This window comes from Podarcis tiliguerta (assembly GCF_965153285.1).
Source record: "Podarcis tiliguerta genome assembly, chromosome: 1".
Classification (NCBI taxonomy): Eukaryota; Metazoa; Chordata; class Lepidosauria; order Squamata; family Lacertidae; genus Podarcis; species Podarcis tiliguerta.
Window position 1 is genome coordinate 45,445,285 of NC_139534.1, and position 26,238 is coordinate 45,471,522.

A 26,238-nucleotide genomic window follows, 5' to 3' on the forward strand; every position below is an offset into this window, starting at 1 on the left:
ATCCTGTACTGCAGAACTCTGCTCACCCAAATAGCAGGGGTGGGAAAGAAGGAGGATTGCATCATGACATGCCCATTTCCCTAAAGGCCAAGTTGCTAATTTAATCATGAAAAGGGTCTTACTAGATCACTGGTTCAGTTGCAGACTCTGGAAGTTCTCTCGGTAGAATTTTGCTCAGGAGATGCTCCCACTGGTGAAAGGGGAGGAGGTGATTTTCACCAAATACTCCTGCCCTTGTAGCTCCCATGCACACCACACCACAACTGCTCTGATGAGTTACAGCACCCTCTGGAATAGTGTGTTTCGCTGGCCTTCAAAACTGAAGGGAAAATCTGTGACAACTCTTTCTTGCTTGTTCAAAGCTCATTCTGCAAATGGAAGGAGCATTTCATTTACGGAATGCAAGTCTAGACCGAGCCATCTGAAAGGTACAGTGGTACCCCGCAAGACGAATGCCTCGCAAGACGAAATAGTTTTTTGTTTTTTGAGTTGCTTCGCAAGACGAATTTCCCTATGGGCTTGCTTCACAAGACGAAAACGTCTTGCGCCTTTTTCTTAAAACCGTCAATGCATTCCTATGGGAAACCATCAATGCATTTCCTATGGGAAACCGTGCTTCGCAAGACGAACAATTCACAAGACGAAAAAACTCGCGGAACGAATTAATTTCATCTTGCAAGGCACCACTGTAGATCCAATTTTATGTTGTCATATTGGGAGAACTGGGGAGGAGAGGAAAGGCAATATGGATCCTAGAAATGCCTTCAGAAAACTTGGTTGGAAGGTTTTGGTAAAAGATAAAGGAAAGGCCAGTAGGGGTTCATCAGTGGACTCATACTGCCCAGCCCTCACTGTTGCCCTGCCTTGCCCTGCCCACCCCTACCCCACTCTGGTACACAGCAGCAATTCTGGTACCAGAAAGCCCAGATCCTTGTGCTCCTCCTCCCTGACCACTATTCCTACTTATACCAATGTAACTCAGTATTGTATACCCTGATTGGCAGTGGCTCTCCAATATTTCAGACAGACATTCCCAACATGCTGGGTTTGGAACAAGGAACTTTCTGTATGCAAACCAGATGCTCTACCACTGAGCTATTGTTTCTTCAGCTTCCCACCATACAAATAGACTGGAGTATTCTGGGAGCAGAGGCTATTGTTGGAATGTATGGCAAAGTGGAGGGGAAGCCGCATGGGACATGAGAAATCTTGGCTAATGATAGTTGAGAATTTTGAGAGACCTTGACCTGACTCTAAGGATGTCACAGCAGTGACTAATACAAAGTGGGCACATGGTTAAATGGTCCATGGTGTGCAAAGGCATCTATAATACGAACAGTACTCTTTTCCCTCTGGAAATTAAAGCTATAGCTTCAGGTAAATTTCCTTGAATTTCTGTTTCCTAAAGAAGGGCTTGATGTCTCAGAAAGTATGGGCTGTCCTGTGGGTGCAGCTGAAGTTTGAGCTGCTAAATGGCTAGCATTTTAAAATATCAAGCTGCTTATTAAAGAGCCTAAGTGTGGAGATTTAGAAGCTTAGCTATAAGCTTTTGTTTTGAAAAGCTTTGCAGTGGCATTATTGTGCAGGGGGGAGGAGGATGGACCACTGCTGAAGTCATTAAAAAATTCTGGTTGTTTGGAAGTAACCTCTCAGGTTTATAGAAGCGAAGCTAGGGAAAGTACAGGAGAATAATCTCTCTCTTGTGCTTGACCACATTGGTAAAATTTCTAGTGGAAGCAGGCATTGGTAGGTACTGAAAGGACAATGGAGCAGAAGCCCATAATACAAATGAGCATAATATTTACATATGCTAATATATGTAAAAAGAGAGAGAGAGATGACCCTGAGTAATTAAGATGGTGGGGGGTATCTGAGGTCTCACCAGCAGTGCACTTTGCAGTGTGCTTAGCTATAAGTAAGGATGGAGAAATCTGTCAATTTGATTATTTTTATCAAACATCTGTACCTGATTTGTGGTGGAGTTCTCCTACAGCTTGGCAGTGTGACAAAGCAGAAGGCCATGGTTTCTCCAGGTGAGAGGACTCTCCCTGAAGTAGTTTGACAGAGACCATATAGACAACCAGTCTACAAAATAAACTATTTTTGCACCTAACCTCCCAGAACTCTTTTTTCATCTTGTGGGTACTTAGAATGCAACTTGGCAGCATCAAAAGATAGAAAAGCTCTTTAAATGTGAAATGGTTAATTGGTTGGTTGGTTGGTTGGTTGGTTGGTTGGTTGGAAATTGTTTTGAATTGTCTTGGACAAGAAGAAGTAGCTAACAAATTTAATAAACTAATCATCATCATCATCTGTACATCCCCAAATCTACTTTGGAGGACCTTCAGCAGAGTGTGGGGGACAGCAGTGTTGTGCAAGAAATCCTTGCACTGATGGAACCTTAGCCTTAGCACTGCATTGAATGCAACTCATAATGACAGGAAGACTTATGGATACAGTTTTTGCCCAGATAGTCTCCAGCCTTTAGTGCAGTTATATGAGATTTTTCCACTTGATCATTTTTGTGTGGCTCAGACAGTGCAGTGAGAGATTTACTGGGAAGGAAGGAGCAGTTGGGAGTTTCGTGTTACTATTTTTAGTAAAATGCCTGAAAAGGGAAACGAGAGGGAGACCAGGACAGACACAAACACAGACGCTTCTGAGCATCTCTACTTATGGGACTAGCATTTGCACCATTGAAATGGCTTGGCAAAATGTTCCATAGCTGCAAACACATTTAAAAAGAGCCTTTCTCCACAGTAGGTGTGATTTTCTCATGCCTAAAATTATTCTGCTTCAATATCAGCCTTTTAATGCTTTGAAAATCTCACCCCTTAAAAACAAACGTACAGGTGATTAGTTACAGAGCCGCATTATAGGAGTATTTGTCCTCCTTTGCTCTCAGTCCTACTCTTGACAGGAAACAAATGCATTCTGGGAAGGCTGCACCCATTTCCTCTCAGGGCAAAACTACACTCATTACATTGGTACTTCATGTGTATGGAGCTGCCAATATGATTTTATTTTTTGTAAAAGCAACAGTGGGGGCCCCTGCTTTGGATTGGAGCCATGACATGGGGGAGGGGAATTGGATGCTTTCTCCTCATGCCCCAGGGGACCTGCAACCAGAGTTGCCTCTGCACCATTTGCTATTAGCTATGTTGGTCCTTTTTTTTTTAAGTGCACAAATTTCTACCTCTGGCTGGTAGGAATAGCAGGGAGTTGATCTGCTTAGAATCTTATAATCCTAATCCAACAAAGGGATTCCCAGTGACTTTTTTACAAAAGTAAAATGATGTTGGGAGATCCTGACACTTGTTACAGTGCCATGTTTACACAGTTCCCTTATGCAAACAGGCAGTTTCTACTTGTATAGTGAATTCACATATTTTGTTGTGCTCATCACAATGTACAAACCCCTCTCTTTGTTTAATTAGGTGAGGCAACAGTGAAGAAAAAACCAGCTCCCAAGACTTCACCCAAAGCAGGTATTGATTGGAATAGTGCTATTAATACAGACAAGAGAACAGTAAACAAATACAGAAAAATTACCATGCAACACACTTTAAACAACGTTTTTAGTTGTACCCATTTGAGTTTGATAGCTTGACAGTTCAGGACAACGTTTCTTAGTTACCTGTCTTCTTTTGTAGGTCTATCAGGTGTGTGTTTGTATCAGTGTAATGCAATATGTTATTTTAAGGCTTAGACACACAGCATTTTCAAGAGACTGTGCAGTTCTGTCAGACAGGAAGTCTTAAACTCCCTCTCATTAGACCTCCCCAAGTTAAAAGTAAAAACCAATTATAACTGAATAAAGTGACTTTAGTTCAAAGACTAACCAAATTCTTATCCCAAATCAGATTTTTCCCTCTGTGCTGATGGATAGATTTCTGCCCCGTACATGCTCACACTGAACCAGACCTGGAGAATTCATAACCCATCAAGTCAAGTCAAATGATGTTCATCAACTATAAATCAGGGCTAATGATTCGTGCTTAATGAGTGTTTTTGCAGTGTCAGGCAGCTAAAAAAAGCAAGGGGTTTAATGGACTTCTGGTGGCCCACAAAAAATGCCTGGTTAGCTGCATTCATTTTGGGACTAGAGATGAGTGAGCTGTCCCATAGCTCCCTCAGATTAACTCAGAAATTATCTGAGATCTTCCTCCCTATAGGTCTGGGAAAAAATCATACACATCCTTTTTAGCTTGCATCATCTGTAAAGGGAGATTTGAATGACTACATAGACCAAAACCAAGGGAGGAAGTCCAACCCCCTTCATGACGGACACTTTAGGCAAGAGTGCCCTCCATGGAACCCTTGCTTGTCTGTTTTTACCATAGGAAGCTACCTTTATATGCAGGACTTATCTACACTTTCCTTTCTTCCATGCTTTCCAGGCACAGTCTAATGCTTTAAAGCTATGTGTCCAAGTGCTCTCTTTTATTTTCCCTTTCTTTTTTGCTCCAGAGCTTTCCCCATTAAAATCAACTCTTTTAAAGCTGAATCCGTGGAAAACTCTAATTTCTGGTTGTTGCACTTCAGCTTTAAAGAGCATGTTTTCATGGGGAAAGGGAAAAAAAGAAGAGCACTTGGACACAGAGCTTTAAAGTGTGGACCTGTGCCTGGAAAGAGCAGGGCAAAAGGTAAGTCATATCATTAGTCTGTCTAGCTCAGTGCTACCTACACCGAAAGGCTCGCCAGGGTTTCAGGAAAGGTTCTCTCCCAGTCCTAACATGGAGATGGCAAGCACTGATCCAGTTGCTCTACCACTGAGCTGCAGCTCTTCCTCATTTGTCAGCTCAGTCTTGTCTCTAGAGACCTCTATAGGGCATCTCCAAAACTGAGCTGAAATTGCTGCCTTGTTATCCTGTAATCCTGGTAGAGCTGTTGGTGTGCTTTACTTTTAACCTCCCATCCCTGGCTTCACTCAGCCAGGAGACTGGGCTCTTTTCACAGGTGAAGCTTTGAAAAATTGGTTAGATAAATGGGAATAGGTTAACTTACCCATCTGGATGCATTGACATGATAACTTTGAAAAGTCTGTCCGTCAGCCCAAGAAGCAGCCCTGCATCAGTGAAAAATGGAGGAAAGCAGAGCCACATAGATGTAGGCACACTTTTAATGCCTTAGTTGTTAGCTTCCTAAACTCAGAGCCAAAAACTTGCTCCAGTGAGAACCCGATCTCTAAATAAATCCTCCCTTTTTGCCAGCTCTTCCCCCCCAGATTGTTCAGTTCCCAGAAGACCAAAAAGTTCGGGCTGGTGAATCGGTGGAGCTGTTGTGCAAAGTTGCAGGAACTCTGCCCTTAACCTGTACCTGGATGAAATTTCGGAAGCAGGTAACACTATCTTTGTTGCTGTTCTTTTGTTCATAGGTTGCATGATAGAAGGTGGTATCTGAAAATAATGTTTGCATATATGGAATATTCATGTTCACCTAGAATCATATGTTGCACATGCAGCCAAATGTCAGCTATTTTCTAACACAGCAACTTGCATCTACATCAGCTGGAGCAAGAAGCTTTTTATCCTATGAAATATCCTAGTAATGATAACTCTGTGGCACGTTTGTCCATGCTGAATATTACTGAAAAGTCCTAACTAAATGTGGTGGTAAAACAGACACCATGGCAAAGGTGTAGTTCAATAATGGCTTGCTGTTTCCTTGAAAGTAAGGGCTAAGCTACACACAGTGCTAAATGCATCACTTAAGGTAGTGATTCTTTTTTAAATGGTCAGTGGTAGGTAGCTCCCCCTCCACATGAAGATTAGGGCCATCGTTTGCTAGGAGAGGAGATTGAACCTCCGCTGTCCTGTAGTTTCAGTCCCAGCAAAAGCATTCTCCTCCCATGCTGCTATTAGTTCAGGAAGAAAGTTACTACAATGGGAACTTCTTTCCTGGAACAGCGAGCAGGTTTTGTGTGTCTGATTTTGTTGGGACTACAGCTACCAAGGAGAGTGGGGTGATTATGTAAATCCCCTCTCCCAGCACAATACAGTCCTGATCACACACTATGCATGCTATTTAATATTTCATAAGCATTCATGAAATTACAAGTGATGCATTTAGCAAAGTAATTGCTTGTAGATGGCGTTTGCCTCCATGAGGCAAACATAGCAGTAATAGTGTGTTATCTTATGCAAATAAATAAATTCTACTGATCTTCTCCTCCCTACACTGCTCTTAAGAGATCCCCCAGATATGCTTTTTTGTCCCATCTCAGCTTGTGTGGAGGCAGCCAAATATAGTATTCAGATCTTGGCTTACGGATAACTGTTGCTTTGCCTCAGGGTGCTGACTGAAAAGCCAGGGATATGATTAGACTCGTTATTATTTCACTTTTAGGATCAGAGAGAGATGTCTGCTACACTCTGAGGTTTTCTTGTCATTAACCTCTCTCACTCTTACATTTTTGTAGTTTCACTGGTCTGTGTTTTTCTTACGAATTCCATTATTTTCAACAAATACGTCTTCATTTCCTTCTTCTGCCCCATTCCTTAGTACCATTTTGGAATCTAGAAAAATCCCTTGTAATTGCCTTGGAGGGGTTATACATTATTATTTTTAGATCAGTGTTAATCCAGTTGCCCCACATGCTTGTGCCATTTGAGCGGAAGGGTAAGTGCTTGGATATTAGCTACGCTTTCGTACCACTGCATAACTTGTGTTCTATGGGAAAAGGTTGTATCCTTTTTTTTATTTTTTATTTTGTGGAGATCACACCCAAACTGAGTTTAGTTAGAGGTAGGAATAATACAAATGGTTTCTGGACAGCTTTTGTGGGTCTCTTTCCTTTATTTTTATCCCATTTTACAGCTAAGTATTGTCTCCCTAAGAAGCTCAAAAGTAAAGAGAAAGAGAGAGACTCTGCCTTCAGTCTTAACAAACTAAACAAAGCACACAAGGGAAGGGGAATGGAAGAAAAGGTAGAAGAGAGAGATCAGTCCATCAAGTTTGAGCCAGGCTGGTGTTTCTGCTTGGACAGTGGTTGGTGGCTTTTGTTCCCTTTGGCTGACGGATGGAGCCAGAGTGTCCTTTTCACTTGTTTCTGCAGTCCCAGGGCAACAGACAGCTGCAGCTGTGTGTTCTTTCTGGCAGGGACATTTTATGATGATGATTTACTTGCTTCTCATTTGTTAGCTTTTAAAATCTGTTTTATGAATGCCGTTTTAAATTTTTGTTTCTTAGCCACCTTCAGTTGTTCAGTTATCAACTAGAAAGGCAGGATATAAATATTCACAATCGAGAAGTAGCTCTAAGTCCCTTCTATAAAAGAGGATGGCCGCTTGTCCTACTTTACAGAGAGCAGTCCTCTATTTGAATAGCTGTCTGGTCCAATGTCAATTTAAAGGTTAAAAAAACCAACAGTGATAAGAAGTAAGAGAAGGAACTTCGAAATTGCTCATAACAGCATGTGGACAACAGATTATGCAGGAACAGCGGTTTTTGCTGAGTCTCTTTTGGCCATTTTGGCTCATGTCCACAGCTGGCTCATGTCCACAGCTGACCACTGAGCTGACAGTATGATCAGGAAGCTGCTTTGCCAGCAGCTCCTGACAAAGGTATTTCTGAATTTGCAAACATACGCATATGCAAACATGAACATCTCTGCCATCTTGTCTTAATTTTTGTTGAAGCATTGCCTCTCCTTTTGGTAATGCATAAGTGGCCATCCTAGTGCCAATTCTTGGGCAGCAATAAACCAAGATGCCTGCTGCTTGGGGATATTTCATGTTGAGACCTCGGACTCCAGTGGCAGACAGTTGTACCAATCTATCATTTCTGGTATAGTCTATGTAACCATAATGCTTCTGTTAGGCTTGATACCTGTCAGGGAACTGCCATCAGTGTCCGAGGGAGAGAGCAAGCTCCAAAGGGATCCCAGAGAGCGTCCCGGGAGTGGGAGGGGCAGCCCATCTTCTGGGGGAGAGAATCAGCGTAGCTCCAGTGGAGAAGGGGGGGAGATGGGGGAATTGGCGAGGCGATCCCATGACTCCTTGCCGGGGACCAGCGGGGAGAGAAGGAGTCCTCCGCTGCCCACGCCCTCCTTGCGCAGAAGGCTTCCGCGCAGGGAGAGTAGGCGGAGACTGGGCGTCAAAGAACTTCTTTGCTGGAAGAAGTTTAAGAAACGCCCACTGACGGATTCTGCCAGCGATTGAAACGGTCACAGGCAAGTGGTTGCCCGGACAGGAAAGGTTCACTCAGGCAACCCAGCCAGACGTTGGGACAAGCTTACGCACGAGCAACCCCTAGAACCATTACAATACCCCAATAATCTGTTCTGTTAAGTGGAATGATCACCACCTTGAATTCCTGGCTAACTCAATACCTTTTCAAGATTTTCTAAGTTTTGCTGATCATACCAGATGTAGCTAAATTCCATAGATGACTGTGTCCATACTACAATCACATGGACCAAGGGAATCCATTGGTGACAAGTTCATTACATAAAAAATTATTATCTAGATTGTACAATTTCTTGATAACAATTTCAAGAACGGTGTGTGATTCACATGTTTACATTTCTTCCATTGCACAGAACTAAAGGAGTCTGAGTTTCACGTTAAGGTTTGCTGAACACTAGTTAAAAAAATGTGATTAAGACAAAATAAAGCCTGTTGAGAACTGAAATCCTCCTGAGATCTTGTGAATTTATTACTACTCCTACAGGATCGGCTACAGGAAGCTAGCTTTTGCAGTCTTTTGCCAGAATAGACTTTGTTACTAAGACCTTCATGATTTTTTTGTTGTCTCAAAATGTACAGCAGGACATGCCAAACTAAATAGCCTTCATTTTTAATGAAACTCTGGATGAGCTGGAGCAACTCTTATCTAACAGGAAGTGGAGGGGAGGACACTGACGCTATTATCTATTCTCATATTTAGAACAGACTGTGCTGCTTAAAAAAAAATTAAGTATCTAACCTCTTGCTTGCCCTTATTGACTAAACTTCATGAAAATCAAGTTCTAAGTATTCTTGACATTTTTGACCATGATTCTTATCTTAGCTTCATAGAATTGTAGAGTTGGAAGGGATCCTGAGGGTCATCTAGTCCAACCCCCTGCTATGCAGGGATCTCAACTAAAACATCCATAACAGACAGCTATACAATCTCTCTTTAAAAACCTCCAATGAAAGAGAGTTCCCCACCTTCCAAGGGAGCTCATTCCATTGTAGAACAGCTCTTACTGTCAGAAAGTTCTTCCTGGTGTTTAGTTGGATTCTCTGTTCTTGTAACTTGAATCCATTGAATCCAGATCTTAGCCTCCAGAGCAGAAGAAACCAAGCTTGCTCTGTCTTCCATGTGATAGCCCTTTAGAGATTTGAAGAAATTCATGGCCAGTCGTGCTGTTTGTTAGTTATAATTCATTTCTGTAAAATGGGTACAATGTTTTGAATGTACCCAGTTTGATGACTGAAATAACTATTTTACACAATAAATAATTTTGCACAGTTTTATTACTTAAAACATACAGTATTATATAAACTGCTTGACTGGTGATCTAAGAAACTAGAAGGGGGTCTAAGAGAGCAAACAGAAGGGTGATATCAAGGGATATGACAGATTGATGAGTTCTGCCAAACATATGTGTCCCACTTCTTTAGTGTTTGGCAATTCCTTAAATTGACTTTAAATTATATTTTCAAAATACCTGCCTTAACCTATCTCTTTAATTTGGCAGATCCAAGAGAGTGAACACATCAAAATTGAGAATGCTGAGAACAGCAGTAAGCTAACTATCTCCTCCACTAAGCAGGAACATTGTGGATGTTATACTTTAGTAGTAGAAAACAAACTGGGCAGCAGACAAGCCCAGGTTAACCTCACCATTGTAGGTAAGTAAACTGGATTATTATTTTTGTAGTTAATGTTGATAAGTGACCTGGGCTTCTCAACTTGAATCAATGCAATTAATTATGGAGGAAAACAATGAATGATTATTTTCCATATTTTTGGAATCAGTTTATGCCCTAGTTTGTGTCCTTTTTTTGGTTGGAGAACTGCATCACAGAATTGAGAGAAGTGTAAATATTGTGAGATAACTGTGTTTCAGTTTGCGCGTTTCATGAAATGTGAATTGGGCAGGTTTGTATTAAAATGTGAACTGAACAAAATTTATCCCCTATTCTCAATGGTGAAAATGAGAACAAATATATTATTCCTTCAATAATTTCTAAAGGTCACTTATAATTGAGTAATATAAATTGAAATCTTGATAATTAATGATTGCTAGCACTAGGTCTGATATTGTAAAGACATTTGTTTAGTTAAAGGCTCTGATTTTTACCTCATAAAGGCAGATATACACATCACAGCCGTATACAGAACCCAGAAGGCAGTTAGCATATAAAATCCTGAAAATATAAGCTTCTATATAAAAAGATGAAGTCTATAGCGCTCATTGTTGTGCAGAAGAGCTTATGGGCACAATCTACTCCTGGTAGTGGGAAAAAACAGAGCCTGTAAGTTTTAGAAGCAACAACACAAGCAGCACGATCACTGTGGTGTATTGAAATGACACACAGAAGCTCTCATGGAGGATTAAAAGTGGAAGTTCATTGAAGTCAGTATATTGAGAGAAACTGTTGTTTTATGAGGGGAAAGTTCTTTTCACTGAAGAACTTGATAGCTATGTAAAGATGGATCTTAAGTGCTTTTTTTTAAAAAAAAGAGAGTTGCCCTTTCCCCCTTCCCATGTTTATGCTAAAGATAGAATTCATCAACATCTATACAGAATAATGCTTTTAAATTACAGACCATTTCCCCCCTTGGAAATATAAGCTGCATGGTACTTTTTTTTTCTAATGAAAGCAGAGCAGTTTACAGTCACACACACACACACATGCCCTGAGAGCGGTAACATAGAGTTCAGTTATGGCCTTTTATGGTTTCATTTTTCTCCCGCAGATGAATCTCAAGTGCAGTCTTTGCCAGCAATGTCGGCATGGACATCATCCAGCAGGCTTTAGCAGTATATTAAATACCTTCTGTGGCTAAACAGCCTAGCCCATGGAAAGGAATTAATTGTTGCTTTATGTCTGCTCTTCATCTGGCAGGCAAATATCACAATAGCTAATAATAGTGTGGAATGGTAATATGATAACTCAAATTAACGTACCCAAGGTATCTAAAGAGGACTACCTTGAGCGTGGTGCTTCCTTTCTGAAGCAAAACTTACCTCCTGATACAGAGTCCCCGAGTGGAAGACACCCAGTCAGCAATCATGGCAGTTGGGACTTGGGAAGCTGTAAGCCAAAGAAGCAATAGCTTCTAAGTTAAATAGTGAAGATATAGGAAAGAAGTCCCACTAGCTGTATTATTAAATAACTTGTATGTCTCTTATCTCCCAAACCATACCTGAGGATCCCTGTAAGAAGCATTTCATTTTATCCGAGCCAGTGTGAGCATGCAAGGAAGCATTCAGTACAGCACTCATGAGACTTGCACATATATGCTTTGAAAGTGCCCTCTGATCCAATGGTCCCTGCAATGGGTGTGCGTCCTATGGGGTGAATGCAGGCTTTTGCTGAAGCCTGGAAAGTGAGAGGGGTCGGTGCGCACCAACCCCTCTCGCTCTCCAGGCTTCAGGAAGCTATCCACAAGCCTGGGGAGACCGGCGCGACTTCCCACCAGGCTCCCAAGGCTTGCGGACAGCAGCCTGCAGCCCGAAACCTGGGGAGCGCAGCGGAGCGCGCCCCGGGCAGCTTTCCACAAGCCTAGGGAGCCCGGCGGGGAGAGCCCAGGCTTCGGGCAGATATACGCAAGCCTGGGGAGACCGGCGCGACTTCCCGCCAGGCTCCCTAGGCTTGCGGATAGCAGCCTGTTCTGGGGGCTGGGGTCAGGGAAGCTCGGGCTTCCCCTGCCCCAGCCCCGTGCCTGGGGGGGGGGTGTTTCTTTATTCCCCTCCCCCCCAAAAAACTAGGTGCGCCCTATGGGGCAAAAAATACAGTAATTTATAATAATCATAATTTATTATTTATACCCCGCCCATCTGGCTGGGTTTCCCCAGCCACTCTGGGTGGCTTCCAACCGAATATTAAAAACACAATATTAAAACTTCCCTAAACAGGGCCACCTTCAGATGTCTTTTAAAAGTAAGATAGTTGCTTATTGCCTTGACATCTGCTGGGAGGGCATTCCACAGGGCAGGCTCCACTACCGAGAAGGCCCTCTGCCTGATTCTCTGAAACCTCACTCCTCACAGCAAGGGAACTGCTAGAAGGCGCTCGGCGCTGGACCTCGGTGTCCGGGCTGAACGATGGAGGTGGAGACGCTCCTTCAGGTATACAGGACCAAGTCCGTTTGGGGCTTTAAACACCAAGTTCCATGTGATATACAAGACTACAGCGAAAGGCCTGTGCATGTATACACTCCACACACAGACACACACACACACACAGACCTGCCTAACAGTTCTATAAATAAAAACATATTAAAAACATTTTATCATCTGCATCTGGATAATTTTACTTGGTGCTGAGGCTTTGTGCTCTATATTAAAGAGAGGTAACAATGTGGTGCATATTAATAGGACGGTACAAGACTACTTAAATATAGCTTTAAATTCAAAAGTTGATTTTGGATCTTAGTCCTACATATCTAATCAGTTCATACCGAAGAAAAAGTAAACATCCGTTCTCTTTCAGCAGAAGGCAGAGATCCACTGGTTGTTTCAAGTCTGTTAGTACTCAACCACAATACAAATTAGTCACAATAATAGTGGCCATAATACATCCATTTGCTTGCAGTGTTTCCAGATGTAATGATTTGTCCCTGTACTTTAAGTTGTTATGAAATGTGATTGCAGGAATAGTTAGTGGGACATACATTATTTTTGGTCAAAAGCACAATGCCCTCTCTCAACTGCTTTTTAGATTGTCAACAGGGAGCCAGGTTCCCACATACAAGTCTTGCTGAAGGCCTACTCTTTGGCCTACAGTCAGTAAGATGATGTTGCCCTCCCTGCTCAGATGCTGAGAAATAGACTTTGAAGGACTCTGCATGTTGAAAATGAAAAGTTGGACCATAAGGTTCTAAGCAAATACGAAATTATCCATGAGATCAAAGATGTATCAGATTTTATCCAAAACAAAATTTCCATTGTTGTTACTATTAAAATTAAATTATATCTACATAAACAACATTTACTTAAATCAAAAACCTACCCCAAAATAGGTTTTTGTATAATATTTACAGAGTTTCTTGTTACAAAATCAAATAAACAAATACCACTTTTGATTGCACATGTTCAGTCTCTGAACTCAGCTACATTCAGGCAATTACGGTATATTGTTATAACTGTGTTATAAACATGCAACCCCAGATGGTGCTGTTTGAGCTATCATCAATTTGATTTTCCATTATGAGCTTAAGAATGTGTTTTCCTGTAATGCTTTTTTAAATGTGTCTAGATCCAACCTCTGTCTTTCTTTTACTTAACAATAACATAACCTGTCTGTTTTGACATCAATATGCACCAGCTGTATTGGGAGCCAGTTCCACTGACGTCATAAGAGCACAATAGCCAGAGTGCTGGATCAAACAAATGGGCCATCAAGTCGAGCATTCTGCTTCCCACAGTGGCACAAGCAGGTTACGAAACCCACAAGCAGGTTATAAAGTCAATAGCCCTGCATTGTTGTTGCTCCCAACAGCTGGTGTTACAAAAGTGTTCTCAAAGTAAAGGAAGGATTGAACTCTGATTAATAAGAATACACACAGAGGCTTGAACCAGCAAGACTCTGGGAAGGGTGCGTATAATAGTCTCTCTCTCCCTCCAGCCCCTCAGCCCAGGTCGTTTTATTCACAAAAGAACTTTTTACAGAGTGTTTATAAGAACCAATCAGATTTCTTCTAAGCATTTCAACAAACCCTACGTGGGGAGAAAGTTAAACAGCCAAAACTAATTAAGCACACAGATTTCTGGGGTAAACAAAGAACAGAACTACAAAGGAGAGCATTTGGCAACCCTGGAGGTGATAAACAAGAAATATACATGATAAGAAGGATGGCCAGGAGGACAGCGATCATTATCACCTTCATGTGAGATCTGTTTCCTGGCCCTATGATTAACATCCTGGGATTAACATATCAGAAAAGCTACATCAAAGAAACTGCCCACTGTCTTTGATGACCCAGGATGCCTGCCTGTCTAAGTGGGTACTGACTTGTGAAGAAAAAGAAATGGAACAGGGATGCAGAGGTGTGGATTGATCAAAAATCATATCCAAATAGTGTAAACCCAGTCAACGCAATGCTTTCACTGCTGACACAGATGACTTACTCTATTTTTGTTATAATTCCTCATAGCAATCCCACCTGATCACTACACATAAGAACATAGAATCATAGAATTATAGAGTTGGAAGGGATCCCAAGGGTCAACTAGTCCAACCCCGTGGCCATCCAACCTCTGCTTAAAATCTCACAAGGAAGGAGAGTCCACCTCTGTTCAATTCTGCTTTGTGATATACTTCTTCTGAACTTGGGCATTGCCATCACTAGTAGACATTGATAAACCTCTACCACATGTTTTAATAATCCTATATTGGCTTGGCCTGCTTGCTGCTATCCACTGAGCTGAGCAGCTGCTGCATTTTCTTTCTTTTCTTTTAAGCAGAATTACCTTTGCTAGAAAAGCTGTAATGTTGTGGTGATGTACAAAAAACTGATGTGTTTATAGCATGCAGCCAGCAGCAGCTAGCTTCTACACAGCCATTTCAACACATAACAATGCAGTTACAAGTCCAATTAAAAAGAATAACTGCTGCTATTGGCTCAAGACTGTGCAACTTAGCCATTACTTAGTAAATATGTTTAGGATTGTTGTGTTCAGCACTAGTGAAATAGAGGCTTTCCCACAAATATGCAAACATCTTTTTTTGTTTTTGGAAAAAACCTCCTAGTTGTTGTTTTTCCAAAAAGGAAGTTTGGCATCATGATAGGTTGCCCTACCACCTCTGGGTGATCTTTACTGCTCACATACTTTACTAATGGATATGTTCTGATCTTAAATTATTTTTCCTGTGTTTGCCTCATTACTTTCCAGTGTGCATCTGTCTACTACTTCAGTTTTTATCCCCCTTCAGAGTTACTGTCTATATTCTCTCCTTTTACCTTTCCTCACTGTTTTTACTTTGTCTTTCAACTTTATAATTATTGTTGTCCCTTTGGTTCAGTCATAAATGGTTTATTTCATTGAACTCAATGGACTGTGTGGCAAGCAGTGGATTCTGACCCTTATTTTTTAAGATCAGTTCTGAGAAAAGATTCTTCTGAGGCATATAGCATCCATATGCAATGTTAGAATTAGTTTTGAATTCACCAACTCGGTGCCCTCAAGATGTGCTGATTGGGGCTGATGGGAGATGTATGAAGTTGAAGGGCACCAGGTTGGCAAAGTCTGTTTAGAGAAAAGCCAAATATACCTTTTTGTACCTCAGGAGAAACAAGACAATCTGTTAAGTGAATTATTCTAAAGTATTCCCATTAAACTTATTAAATGTGTTCCAGTGTAGGTGAGTTGTGAATTACAGTAATCATCGAAGAGTAGACTATTGTTCCAGGACATTAGGTGTCTGAGTACCTGGGCTCCTAAAAACATAATACTGGCATTATTTCAGTGTTGTACAATGTTGGCTCCTGCTCTCAGGGTGAGACCTTTGTATAGCAACAACAACTGTTTAGCTAACGTATTCAATGTTGCCTGTATGGTCTGCTTTGGGGAAAAGCTTTTGCCTAGCAACCTTAAATCTCTGTACCTTTACACACAGAAGTTGGCACTGGCTAGGCTAAAAAAGCCAGACTTAAGCAGCATAGTGCGGCATGATCTCTGTATGCAGCATGTATATTAATGTAGCATGCTAGCCCTATAGCAGTAAGAGTTCTGTACCCAGGAAGACAAAACACTTTCTGCTACTGGCTCTTGCTGCCTTCTAAACCAGGATGACCAACGAGAAGGGCCAGGTAGCAAATAGTGCTGTTGGATCCATGGTTCAAATTAGTGATGGGTGAAGGATTAGGCTAACAAGGCTGTAATTTTCAGGTCCAGCTATAAATTCTTAACCCATACCATACCCTGGTGTTTGTTGCACTATATGATGGCTGCAAGATGTGTACTAAGCAGGGGTGGGGAAGCGGTGGTCCTCCAGATTGTTGGTAGGGGAGCATGCCTCCCATGTTGACTGAGGCTTGTGGGAATCAGAGTTCAACAACATTTGGAGGGCCACAGTTTCCCATCTCTCACATAGAGCATGTGAAGCAGGGTAATCAGCAGGAGTTCTCAGAGTCCACTTGCGGAGTCAGTGCCTGTCTGTAAGAGAGAGAAATGGGAGAATGTCTTTGTCGGCACATAACACATTTTTATGTGTTTCCCCCCGTTATCTGTAGATAAACCTGATCCTCCAGCAGGAACGCCTTGTGCTTCAGACATAAGGAGTTCTTCCCTCACCCTCTCATGGTACGGTTCTTCATATGATGGTGGAAGTGCAGTGCAGTCCTACACTGTGGAAATCTGGAATACAGCGGACAAGAAATGGACTGATCTCACTACATGCCGCAGCACTTCTTACAACGTCCAGGACCTGCTGGCTGACAGGGAATACAAATTCAGGGTGCGAGCTGCTAACGTGTATGGGATAAGCGAGCCAAGTCATGAATCTGAGCTAGTAAAAGTGGGAGACAAGCAAGAAGGTAAGTTTGTTGTCACTTGAAATTTATGTTTAATTATGATCGTATGTACCATTTGGTTTTTACTTTGGCGGCTTTTATGTGTCGATCACCTTTTTCTTCTTAATCTGGAGACTGGGTGCCAGACTGGATAGTACACACAAGAAAACTGAGTATTTATGCTCTTGCATCTCCCCATGGTCCAGTTGGTTAGAAGATCTGGGTGGCTTTATAAAACGTAGGATTCAAAGAATTGAAAAAGTGAGTGTGCATGCATATGTATGAGAATATTTCATAATCAGCTTCGGCGTTTTGGAAAGACTGTTTACCAAAAAGAGGAAAAAAGCTTGCAGGCCAGATTTACCAGTTCTTGTGGTAGTGGAAGCCAGTGCAACGAGTCCTTTTAGTATAACAGGACTTCCCCTCCCTCCTCCCCCACATGCCCTCTCCAAATCTGCTTGGGAGAGTCAGGAAAACCCTCAGAACAACACACAGGGTGGGGCAGGGGGAGGAAAAGGGAGATAGTTCTATCTGGCAAGCAGCAATGTTTTGAACAACATTGAATTCCACTCTGTCTTGGAGTTATGTATTCTAATTGAATCCCAGTTTCTGACATCCTATTGTTGCTGTAGTGGTGTAGTACAGAAGGGCAGGTGAACCATGAACTGTGACCTGGAAATTCCTGGTTCAGATCCTAGCTCAGCCACAAACTCCACATGTAGCTTGGAGTGAAGACATAGTGACTGAGCCAGGCATGTTTCTCTTGTGAGGCCGTTCTGTAATTCTGGTGCCCTTTTATCCTTACAACCATCATGTAAAGGTGAGTCAGAATTATTATCTTCTGTTGCAGATGGGGCTCTAAGGCTGACTGGCCACACATTAAAAATCATTGTGGCACAAGCTTTCCTAGGCCATTTCATCATTGTCTCTGGTGGTACAATAAAACGATAGCTTTTAAGGTGTCCGAAATCACAGCAAAGAATCAACTGCAACAGGCTATCATGGCTACCAATCTAGAGGCTGTGTGCACACTATACCTTCAAAATAAATTTGAAGCACATTCTTTCCCTCAAAGAATTCTGGACTCTTTGGTTTGGCAAGGGTTTCTGGGAAATGTAACTCTATGAGGGGTTAACTACAGTGACCAGAATTATTTGAGGGAAAGAAAGGGTATCTTGTGCATGCTATGAGTTGTTTTATTCAGTACTCATGCTGCCATTTACAATAACAGATTAACACTAGTAGGGCTACCTCTTCCTTCAACTGTCCTACAAGCCATTTTAACGGGCCTTCCTATTCACCCCTCCTTTTCTGGAGGTTCTTGATCTTGCCTTCCTGAGCACAGATTGCTGGACTAGTTAAAAAAGGAGAGGAAATGAACCGCAAGTCTCTCTTTCACTGCACCCCTCCTTCACACGCCTCCATTAGCGAGGAAGAAACATGGTGCTGCTACAGATGCCAAATTGTGGGGAGGGGAAGTCCTTTCCTCATACAGAAAGGCCCTGAAGGCGATAAAGTTACTATATGTATTATTTTGCCCTAATGTTTTCCATTCCTAAAGACAACCTCTGTAAAAGAGAGGCCAAATATAGCACAAGTCATATCCCAGACATCCACGTGTTCCAAGAGTGGAATTAAAGGGGGTCTTGTGAATTTCTTGCTACTGATGTATAGGGTTTTCCCTAAGAGCCATGTATGGCATTGGAAGGTTCAGCTTCAGTTTTTAAAAGAGAGATAGTTGAGAGTTAGGTGACGGCCCTTCCCCCAGTTTTCTTGCATTCAGTTCATGAAGAATGGATTATGTGTTCCAATTCCCTCTTCCTGTTTTTAAGTATGTTCCATATATAGTACTTTGTAGGTTTAATTTACTTCGGCATAACCACAAAAAGTTCATAATATTATTCTAGAGTAAAATAATAGAATAAAATAACATTGCAATCATTGAGAGCTGTATTATATTATTAATGTCAGCTCCTAAGCACATAGGATTTATCCAGCTTCTGTTCATTGAGGATTTCAATGGAGGGACATCACACTGATCATCAGAATTCTCCTCTCTTATATGCACTCAATAGAAGTAGAGATTTTCCCTCAAAGAGAGAATGGAGCAGAAAATCCGGAAAGTGGCAGCTGGGTGGCAGTACCCATTTCCCTATGCTATCATGGCCCCTCTCTTTCACTGGAGGAAGAATGTCCATTTAAGCCTCCCTAATTCTGTATTTTGCAGTGGCACATATACATGAAAGGAAACACAGTTATAATAAATTTAAATAAACTAAAGGAGCAGGACATGATTCAACAATGGGCCTTGGCAGTTGCCCATGCATTCCAGTTGCTGATGTCATCCCTGTAGCCTTGTCGAGAAATGAGGAACTCACATACAGAATTCAACTTTTAATCCTTAAAGGGGGAAATAAAGATGGTATGAGAAGGCATTCTTTATAGACATATACATTTATATTTGGTTATAGGTCCCAAAGAAGAAGAAGAAGAAGCTGAAGGATCTGATGATGGTAAGAAATTGCTCTTTCACCATACTATGTTTGCAGTGTGTGGGCCTCCTTGTAATCAGATGTGTTTTTCCCCTGCCAACTTCTAGAAGAGAAGGAAACAGAATTTGACTATCGGACAGTGGCTATCAATACAGAACAAAAAGTTTCAGACTCCTACAATGTTGAAGAAAGACTGGGATCGTAAGTGTAGCAATATGCATTTTCTTCTAAGCATGTTTTCTTGACAGTTAACTTCCATAAAAATCAATGTGGCTGCGCTTCAGAGAAAATACGTTTAGGATGGGAGTGTTAATGTGAAACATACCATGATTTCTTTCTGAGAAATGTACCACACGGGGCATAGCTTGTCCATGACCCCACCCCAGAAATACCATTTGGCTATTCTAAACTCCACCCCACTCCAGTTTGGTTTTTTTGGCTCCACCACTGATGGTTCCTTCTACAGTGGTACTTCAGGTTACAGATGCTTCAGGTTACAGACTCTGCTAATCCAGAAATAGTACCTCGGGTTAAGAACTTGGCTTCAGGATGAGAACAGAAATCGTGCGGCAGTGGCAGGAGGCCCCATTAACTAAAGTGGTACCTCAGGTTCAGAACAGTTTCCGGTTAAGAACAGATCTCCAGAACGAATTAAGTTCTTAACCCGAGGTATAGTCTAACCTTGTGAATGAGTTTCTTCCTTTCTTTTACGGTTCCTAGATGGTTTCAAAATTGCCTGTGTTGAAGAGAGTACTCAAGGCTTACAAATATATAAAACCAATTTAATTTGTGTTTGACTGAACAGCACTGTGCAATTTTTACGGTTTCGTTATAACTACTAGAGATTATGAGATTAAGCCTTTTGCCTTGCCTTTAGGAGAGATTCCTTGCTGCTAGTGGTTATAATCCCCAGAATATATGAGCTATGATGATACTGCTCAGTGAAGGCCAGTTGTAAATCACTGAAAATTGCCTCCTTCCAAGGCCCTTCCATTTGCAGACGTGCAACTTTGGATCTAAGCCATTAAAATAAAACACTGTAGGACAAAACTAGCCCACTTCCCTATACAAATCTGAAACAGAACAGCCATAGTTAGTGCGCCAAATGAAGGAGCTTCAGAGCTGGGGTACAATACTTGTGAAGGTTTTGTCCAGTATATCAATCCTCTTAACTTGATATGGAGCAGGACCTCAGTTGACTTTCTAAGAGCATAGGTAGGTCCATACAAGCGAAGGTAGTCTCTAAAAGTAATGAGATCCCAGGTGTTTCTCATTTGGCATCTTATAAACTAGGTGCAGGAAACCTTTGGCCTGCCATATGTTTCTGAACTACAGTTCCCTTCAGTTGCAGCAAACATTACCAATAGCCAGGGGGTGATAGGAGTTATAGTCCAGCAACATATGGGAGGTGTATGGAGGGCCGGTTCCCCACATCTGTTCTAATGCTTTCTCCAGACATAGCCCAATGCAAGTAAATAAATAAAATAGATTTCCCACAGAATCAAACCAACATATGAATTAGAATTAGTTTTGGTAATATGGGGAGGGACCATTGCTTACTGGGAGACCACATGCTTTGCTTGCTGAATGTCCCAGATTCAGTCCCTAGTGTTTCATTTAGAATGAGCAGGGAGCAGGTGATTGGAAAGATCTTTCCTGAGACCTTAGTGAGCTGCTGCAAGAGTAGATAAGACAGAGCTGTAGAGTTACTGGTACGGAGTCTCATGTCCATTGGGGCTAGTGGGACAGAAGGCAGGGAGCCCAAACATGGAGCCAGAGCCAAAGAAAGGTGGAGCCAACTATTTCTACTTTTGTCCGCAACATTCTCCCCACTAAGTTTTACAAGGGTAGCACTAACAAGCAGTGCCACTCCCTTGATTGGTTGTAAAAAAAGCAGGCAGGCAGCTGGAGGCTGGTTGAGGGCAGACTGAGTTTAGTGGGGCAGTGCACCATTTGTCCTAATGGACCAGCCACCACTTCTTTGTATAAGGCAGCTTCCTATGTTCCTCTGTATTGCACCATACACCCTAAAATATGTGTTTGTGTGTGACTCAGGGCATTTGGTCTAAAACACAGCAAGTCCTATCTTCTGAGTTCAAGGTCACATTAATCATTCCAGGACATCAAAAAAGCATGTTCTAATGTTTTCAGCCTGTGTTGTGTGCTGACCCTCAGACATTGAAATTCCTCTGTATTTTGCAGGGGGAAATTTGGACAAGTCTTCAGACTTGTTGAGAAGAAAACTGGAAAAGTTTGGGCAGGAAAGTTTTTTAAAGCATATTCAGCTAAGGATAAAGAAAACATAAGGCAAGAAATCAGCATTATGAACTGTTTGCACCATCCAAAACTCGTTCAGTGTGTAGATGCCTTCGAAGAGAAAGCAAACATTGTCATGGTCTTGGAACTGTGAGTATAAATTAGACTATTGTTACTTTCCCATAACAATGTTATTTTTAAAAAATCTAACGAAGGCCTCCTAGGTCTCTTAACATATCTGCAAGTTCTTCTTCCTTTGTTCTTCACAATTTTCTCATTATAGTGGTACCTCGAGTTACAGACACTTCAGGTTACAGACACCGCTAACCCAGAAATAGTACCTCGGGTTAAGAACTTTGTTTCAGGATGAGAACAGAAATCATGTGGCTGCAGCGCAACGGCAGTGGGAGGCCCCATTAGCTAAAGTGGTACCTCAGTTTAAGAACAGTTTCAGATTAAGAATGGACCTCTGGAAAGAATTAAGTTCTTAACCCAAGGTACCACTGTAGTCAGATATTGTGTTCTTCACTGATACACCCTTTAAAAATCAGATAAACTTGAATTTGCTAAGAACCACCACTAGGAATACTTATATCTTGCATTTTGCCGAAGTATGGCTGCATATCAGTGGTGATCAATATGGTAAGAAGATGGCATGAGTTAATTCCCTCTGGAACCACACATGCACCCTCAACAACCAGGAGGAATTCACACTAGAGGGAGATGGTATTATACTGGAAGCTCTCCTTATCCTTGCAATCTCCTCTCTATAGGCAGTCTACAAAACCTTTCTCTGCCAAATCTGAAAGGAGGTTTTTGCCTTGGCAATGTTTTTCAGGCTTCTTTTTCAACTACTTCCCATACTCACTCTCCTTACTGCCTCCAGCTAGCATGAATCCATTTGTCCCAGCCGGGAGCAGCGCAAGCAGCAAGGATAATTAAAGATGATCATTTGAAATGTTGCATGTCTACAGGACAGATCTGTCGCAAGTGTGAAACGATGCCTTATGAGGAACGGCTAAGGGAGCTGGGCATGTTTAGCCTGGAGAAGAGGAGGTTAAGGGGTGATATGATAGCCATGTTCAAATATATAAAAGGATGTCATATAGAGGAGGGAGAAAGGTTGTTTTCTGCTGCTCCAGAGAAGCGGACACGGAGCAATGGATCCAAACTACAAGAAAGAAGATTCCACCTAAACATTAGGAAGAACTTCCTGACAGTAATAGCTGTTCAACAGTGGAATTTGCTGCCAAGGAGTGTGGTGGAGTCTCCTTCTTTGGAGGTCTTTAAGCAGAGACTTGACAACCATATGTCAGGAGTGCTCTGATGGTGTTTCCTGCTTGGCAGGGGGTTGGACTTGATGGCCCTTGTGGTCTATTCCAACTCTATGATTCTATGATTCTAAGTAGATTAGGGATGTTGCTAGAGTACAACTCCCATTATCCCTTACCATTGGCCATGCTGCCTGGGGCTAATGGGAGCAGAAGTCCAACATCCTCTGCAGTGCAGAATTACTGCTGCTAAATGATACCCCAGCATTTTCCATTTTCTGCTAATCCTCTACATTATGGGCCTCTTTGGATCAGAGTCTTTATGTCATAGCCTTTTTAAGCTGCATAACTTGATATGCACATCTTTCTCATTAGATCACCTTTTTTCTTGTGACAGTAATATTTGGGAGGAGGTGACTCAGCTTGTTAATTTTCTAAAATGTTGGACCAGAAGGATCCACTCCTGTTGTTTCTTTTACTCTGTTAACAAGGGGAGGACATTGTACATACTTTTGTAAACCAAGAAATCTTTAATAAAAAATACATTTAAAAAAAATCAATGGAGCAAACTGTTAAAATAATTTTAAGCAAAAGGGTGCACGCAATTCCCTTCCCTTTGTTGCCATATGTACAGGGTGCATAAAAATACAGCCCAAAAAGACATGAATCAGAGTTGGAATCCTTATTATGCAATTTCATTGCTTGAACAGAAGATGGTTGTTTATTTTTAGATTTAAACCTTGACCAAGTTGGTGATAGTGGGTAAAATAAATTATACAGTATAGGGTAAGAAAATAAAAGAAACAATCCTACTTAGCGTGGAACTGGGAACTGGCAGTGCTAATGGAAAATAGGGGGAATGTATGAAGTTTGCTGGACTCCGTACAGCTTTGCACAACATTAATTTATTTTGCCTCCTGAATCTTTCCCCTTCAAAAAGAAATTAGAATAAAGTACATGATTATAAAGAATAATAAGCAGTTTAGCTGCATTAGCTTCTCACGCACTGCAGTTTCAAAGCCGTAGAATATTCCTATACCTTTGAATCTCCATATGTAAAAGGTAAAGGTAAAGGACCCCTGGACAGTTGAGTCCAGTCAAAGGCAACTATGGGGTTGTGGCACTCTTCTCACTTTCAGGCTGAGGGAGCCTTTTCTTCTGCTACAGTAGGAAATCTAAAGTAGGGGTATAACTAATTGATTGTATTAATCCATTTAGAAAAAATTAATCAACTGAAGAGGTGTAGTGATTAATCAGGCATCCTATTACTTTTCTAAAAGTATCTGTTTTTAATATGCGCTTATAAAAACTGGAGGTGGTAAGCATCATTTTAAGAGGCAATCCCACACTTAAGATGCCTGTTGTGACACTTGTGTGCACCATCTAATAGCAAAGGCAATATAATTCCTAAATTAGAAATACTGTGTTTTCCCATATACAAGTCTCTTCTCATTTACTTAACTTACTGTTCAATTAATCTATTAAGATGAGTTTAGAATTTATTTTAAATTATATCCGGTTTCAAATGCCATCTGATGTGGATGGTCATGTACAGAGAGCATTTTTTGTTCAGCAAACCCAGTTCTAGTCAGAATCCAATTTCTGTCTCAAGGAAACAGAACTTGTGTATGTTTATATAAAATGATTTCATAGAATAATAGAAGTGTAGAGTTGGAATAGACTACAAGGACCATCTACTCCAACCCCATGCAATGCATGGAACTTGAACCCACAGCTCTGAGATTAAGAGTCTCATTCTCTACCGACTGAGCTATCCCAGCTTGATATGTATTGCTTGAAAGAGTTGGAAGTTTTGTTAAATGTTTTGATAAGGAATAACTGAATAATGGCTCAGGAAACTGGAGAAAGATTAACAATGGGGGAGGTCCTTGAGGAGCTGCGGGGGAGAAATAGAAAAGAGGTGAGAGATCATTGCTGCTTCCTGAAATCAGCTGAGCAGGGCAAATTTCAGGGCCCTGTGGAAGTCACAGTGAAGTACCTGTGCCACCTTTTTTTAATTTGCTCTAGTGCACAGAGGGATTGCATCTTACTGGGCTCCCAGAAAAAGGACCCAATAATTGATGTTTGAGAGTAGGGGGGAAGACTGGGTGAATGTTGGGGGACATATTAATGGTTCTGCATTAAACCACTCTACTGGTTCATACCCCACCAACTGTATTTTCATCCTCCAGAATAAACCACATGCAAACTGTCTTCATATGGAATTTTACCAAACAATAATTTTAATTTAAAAATCTTTCTCTTTTGAATTATATTTTAGCGTTTCTGGAGGCGAACTCTTTGAGAGAATCATTGATGAGGACTTTGAGCTAACAGAGAGAGAGTGCATTAAATACATGAAACAGATCTCAGAAGGAGTACAGTATATTCATAAGCAGGGCATTGTTCATTTGGATTTGAAGCCCGAAAATATTATGTGTGTCAACAAGACTGGCACAAGAATCAAGCTGATTGACTTTGGGCTTGCACGAAGGCTAGGTAAAAACTCTTGAAACTGTTTTAATAACTAAGACCTATTTGATAGGTATTTGATTGTGTGTAGATGTCACAAGACCCAAGCATTGTATTTAATTCAGAACTTGTTATCTTCCCATATTCCGTATGGTTTGAGGCAGCCTTGGAGTCAAGTCTGCAGTGATGGGCACTTCGTATGTACATTTCCTTTCCCCAGGCACACAGTGATCATATCCCAGAGGTTCCAAAAAGTTGGAAGAGCCCATGTGAAAGCCTTAGTCCACACTGTGGACTATTGCTATTGTTTTGCTAAGTATGGTTCATTAAATATGGAAACTGGAACCCGTTTTATATATTTCCCAGCCTACCCTCCTCTTACATCCCATAGGACAATAACTGAGAGAAGCCTGCCAGCCTTTGCTCTCTGATTTTAAAGCTTTATGTGCCTTTTCATTGCATTTTCACCAATTAAAAAAAGGAGGGGGGAAACCAGTGCAGCTAAGCTTCTATGCTTTGATGTCATTTAAATGAGTTAAGATCAGTGATCCTTTTGTGGTCAATTTCTACAGAGAATTAGTTGTCCTGTTTTGCCAGGACATGCCAAAGATATAGCAGGATATTTTTCCTGACCTTTTTTGGTATGTTTAGAACTTGTATGTGGGGATTGTGATGCTTTCGCCTCATGTGGGGTGTCTTCTTCAAGCATTTCTTTTTAAAAAAGCATTTTCAGAAATTGATTTGTTCTGCACAGTGCACTGAAAGGGCCAGGGCCCTTTACCAATTTTACCATATGCAGATGGTAATAAAATACATGGCTCTGTCTTGGTCACCAGCCAATTTACATCGCCAATCAAGTCCTGGGCAAAAAATGTGGGACACTAGCCCTCATAATAAAACAGTTCAGCATAAATAAGTGTCAGTTTTTGTTTCACTGTCCACAGAATTCTGAAGCAGAATACCTCCTGCTTGAAGAATTCTCCTGGTTATTATTATTTTTTATTATTTGTTAAATTTGTATACTATCCTATACCTGCAAATCTCAGGGCAGTTCACAGATTAGTTATTTTGAG

General features: G+C 41.4%; 1 protein-coding gene across 16 annotated transcripts in view; it reads left to right on the plus strand.

Moving 5' to 3' along the window:
• MYLK (myosin light chain kinase) overlaps positions 1–26,238 on the plus strand; it is a 191,623-nt gene that overhangs the window by 151,815 nt on the left and 13,570 nt on the right. For 12 of the 16 annotated variants that reach the window (XM_083404939.1, XM_083404944.1, XM_083404929.1 and 9 more), the window contains 8 exons: positions 3,438–3,488; positions 5,214–5,341; positions 9,689–9,842; positions 16,396–16,698; positions 19,146–19,187; positions 19,274–19,367; positions 21,369–21,572; positions 24,975–25,192. In XM_083404939.1, the coding sequence (XP_083261065.1) occupies positions 3,438–3,488; positions 5,214–5,341; positions 9,689–9,842; positions 16,396–16,698; positions 19,146–19,187; positions 19,274–19,367; positions 21,369–21,572; positions 24,975–25,192 (1,194 nt within the window). The remainder of the gene's footprint in view (positions 1–3,437; positions 3,489–5,213; positions 5,342–9,688; positions 9,843–16,395; positions 16,699–19,145; positions 19,188–19,273; positions 19,368–21,368; positions 21,573–24,974; positions 25,193–26,238) is intronic. The other 4 variants (XM_083404931.1, XM_083404942.1, XM_083404941.1 and 1 more) reach the window with 1 other exon arrangement.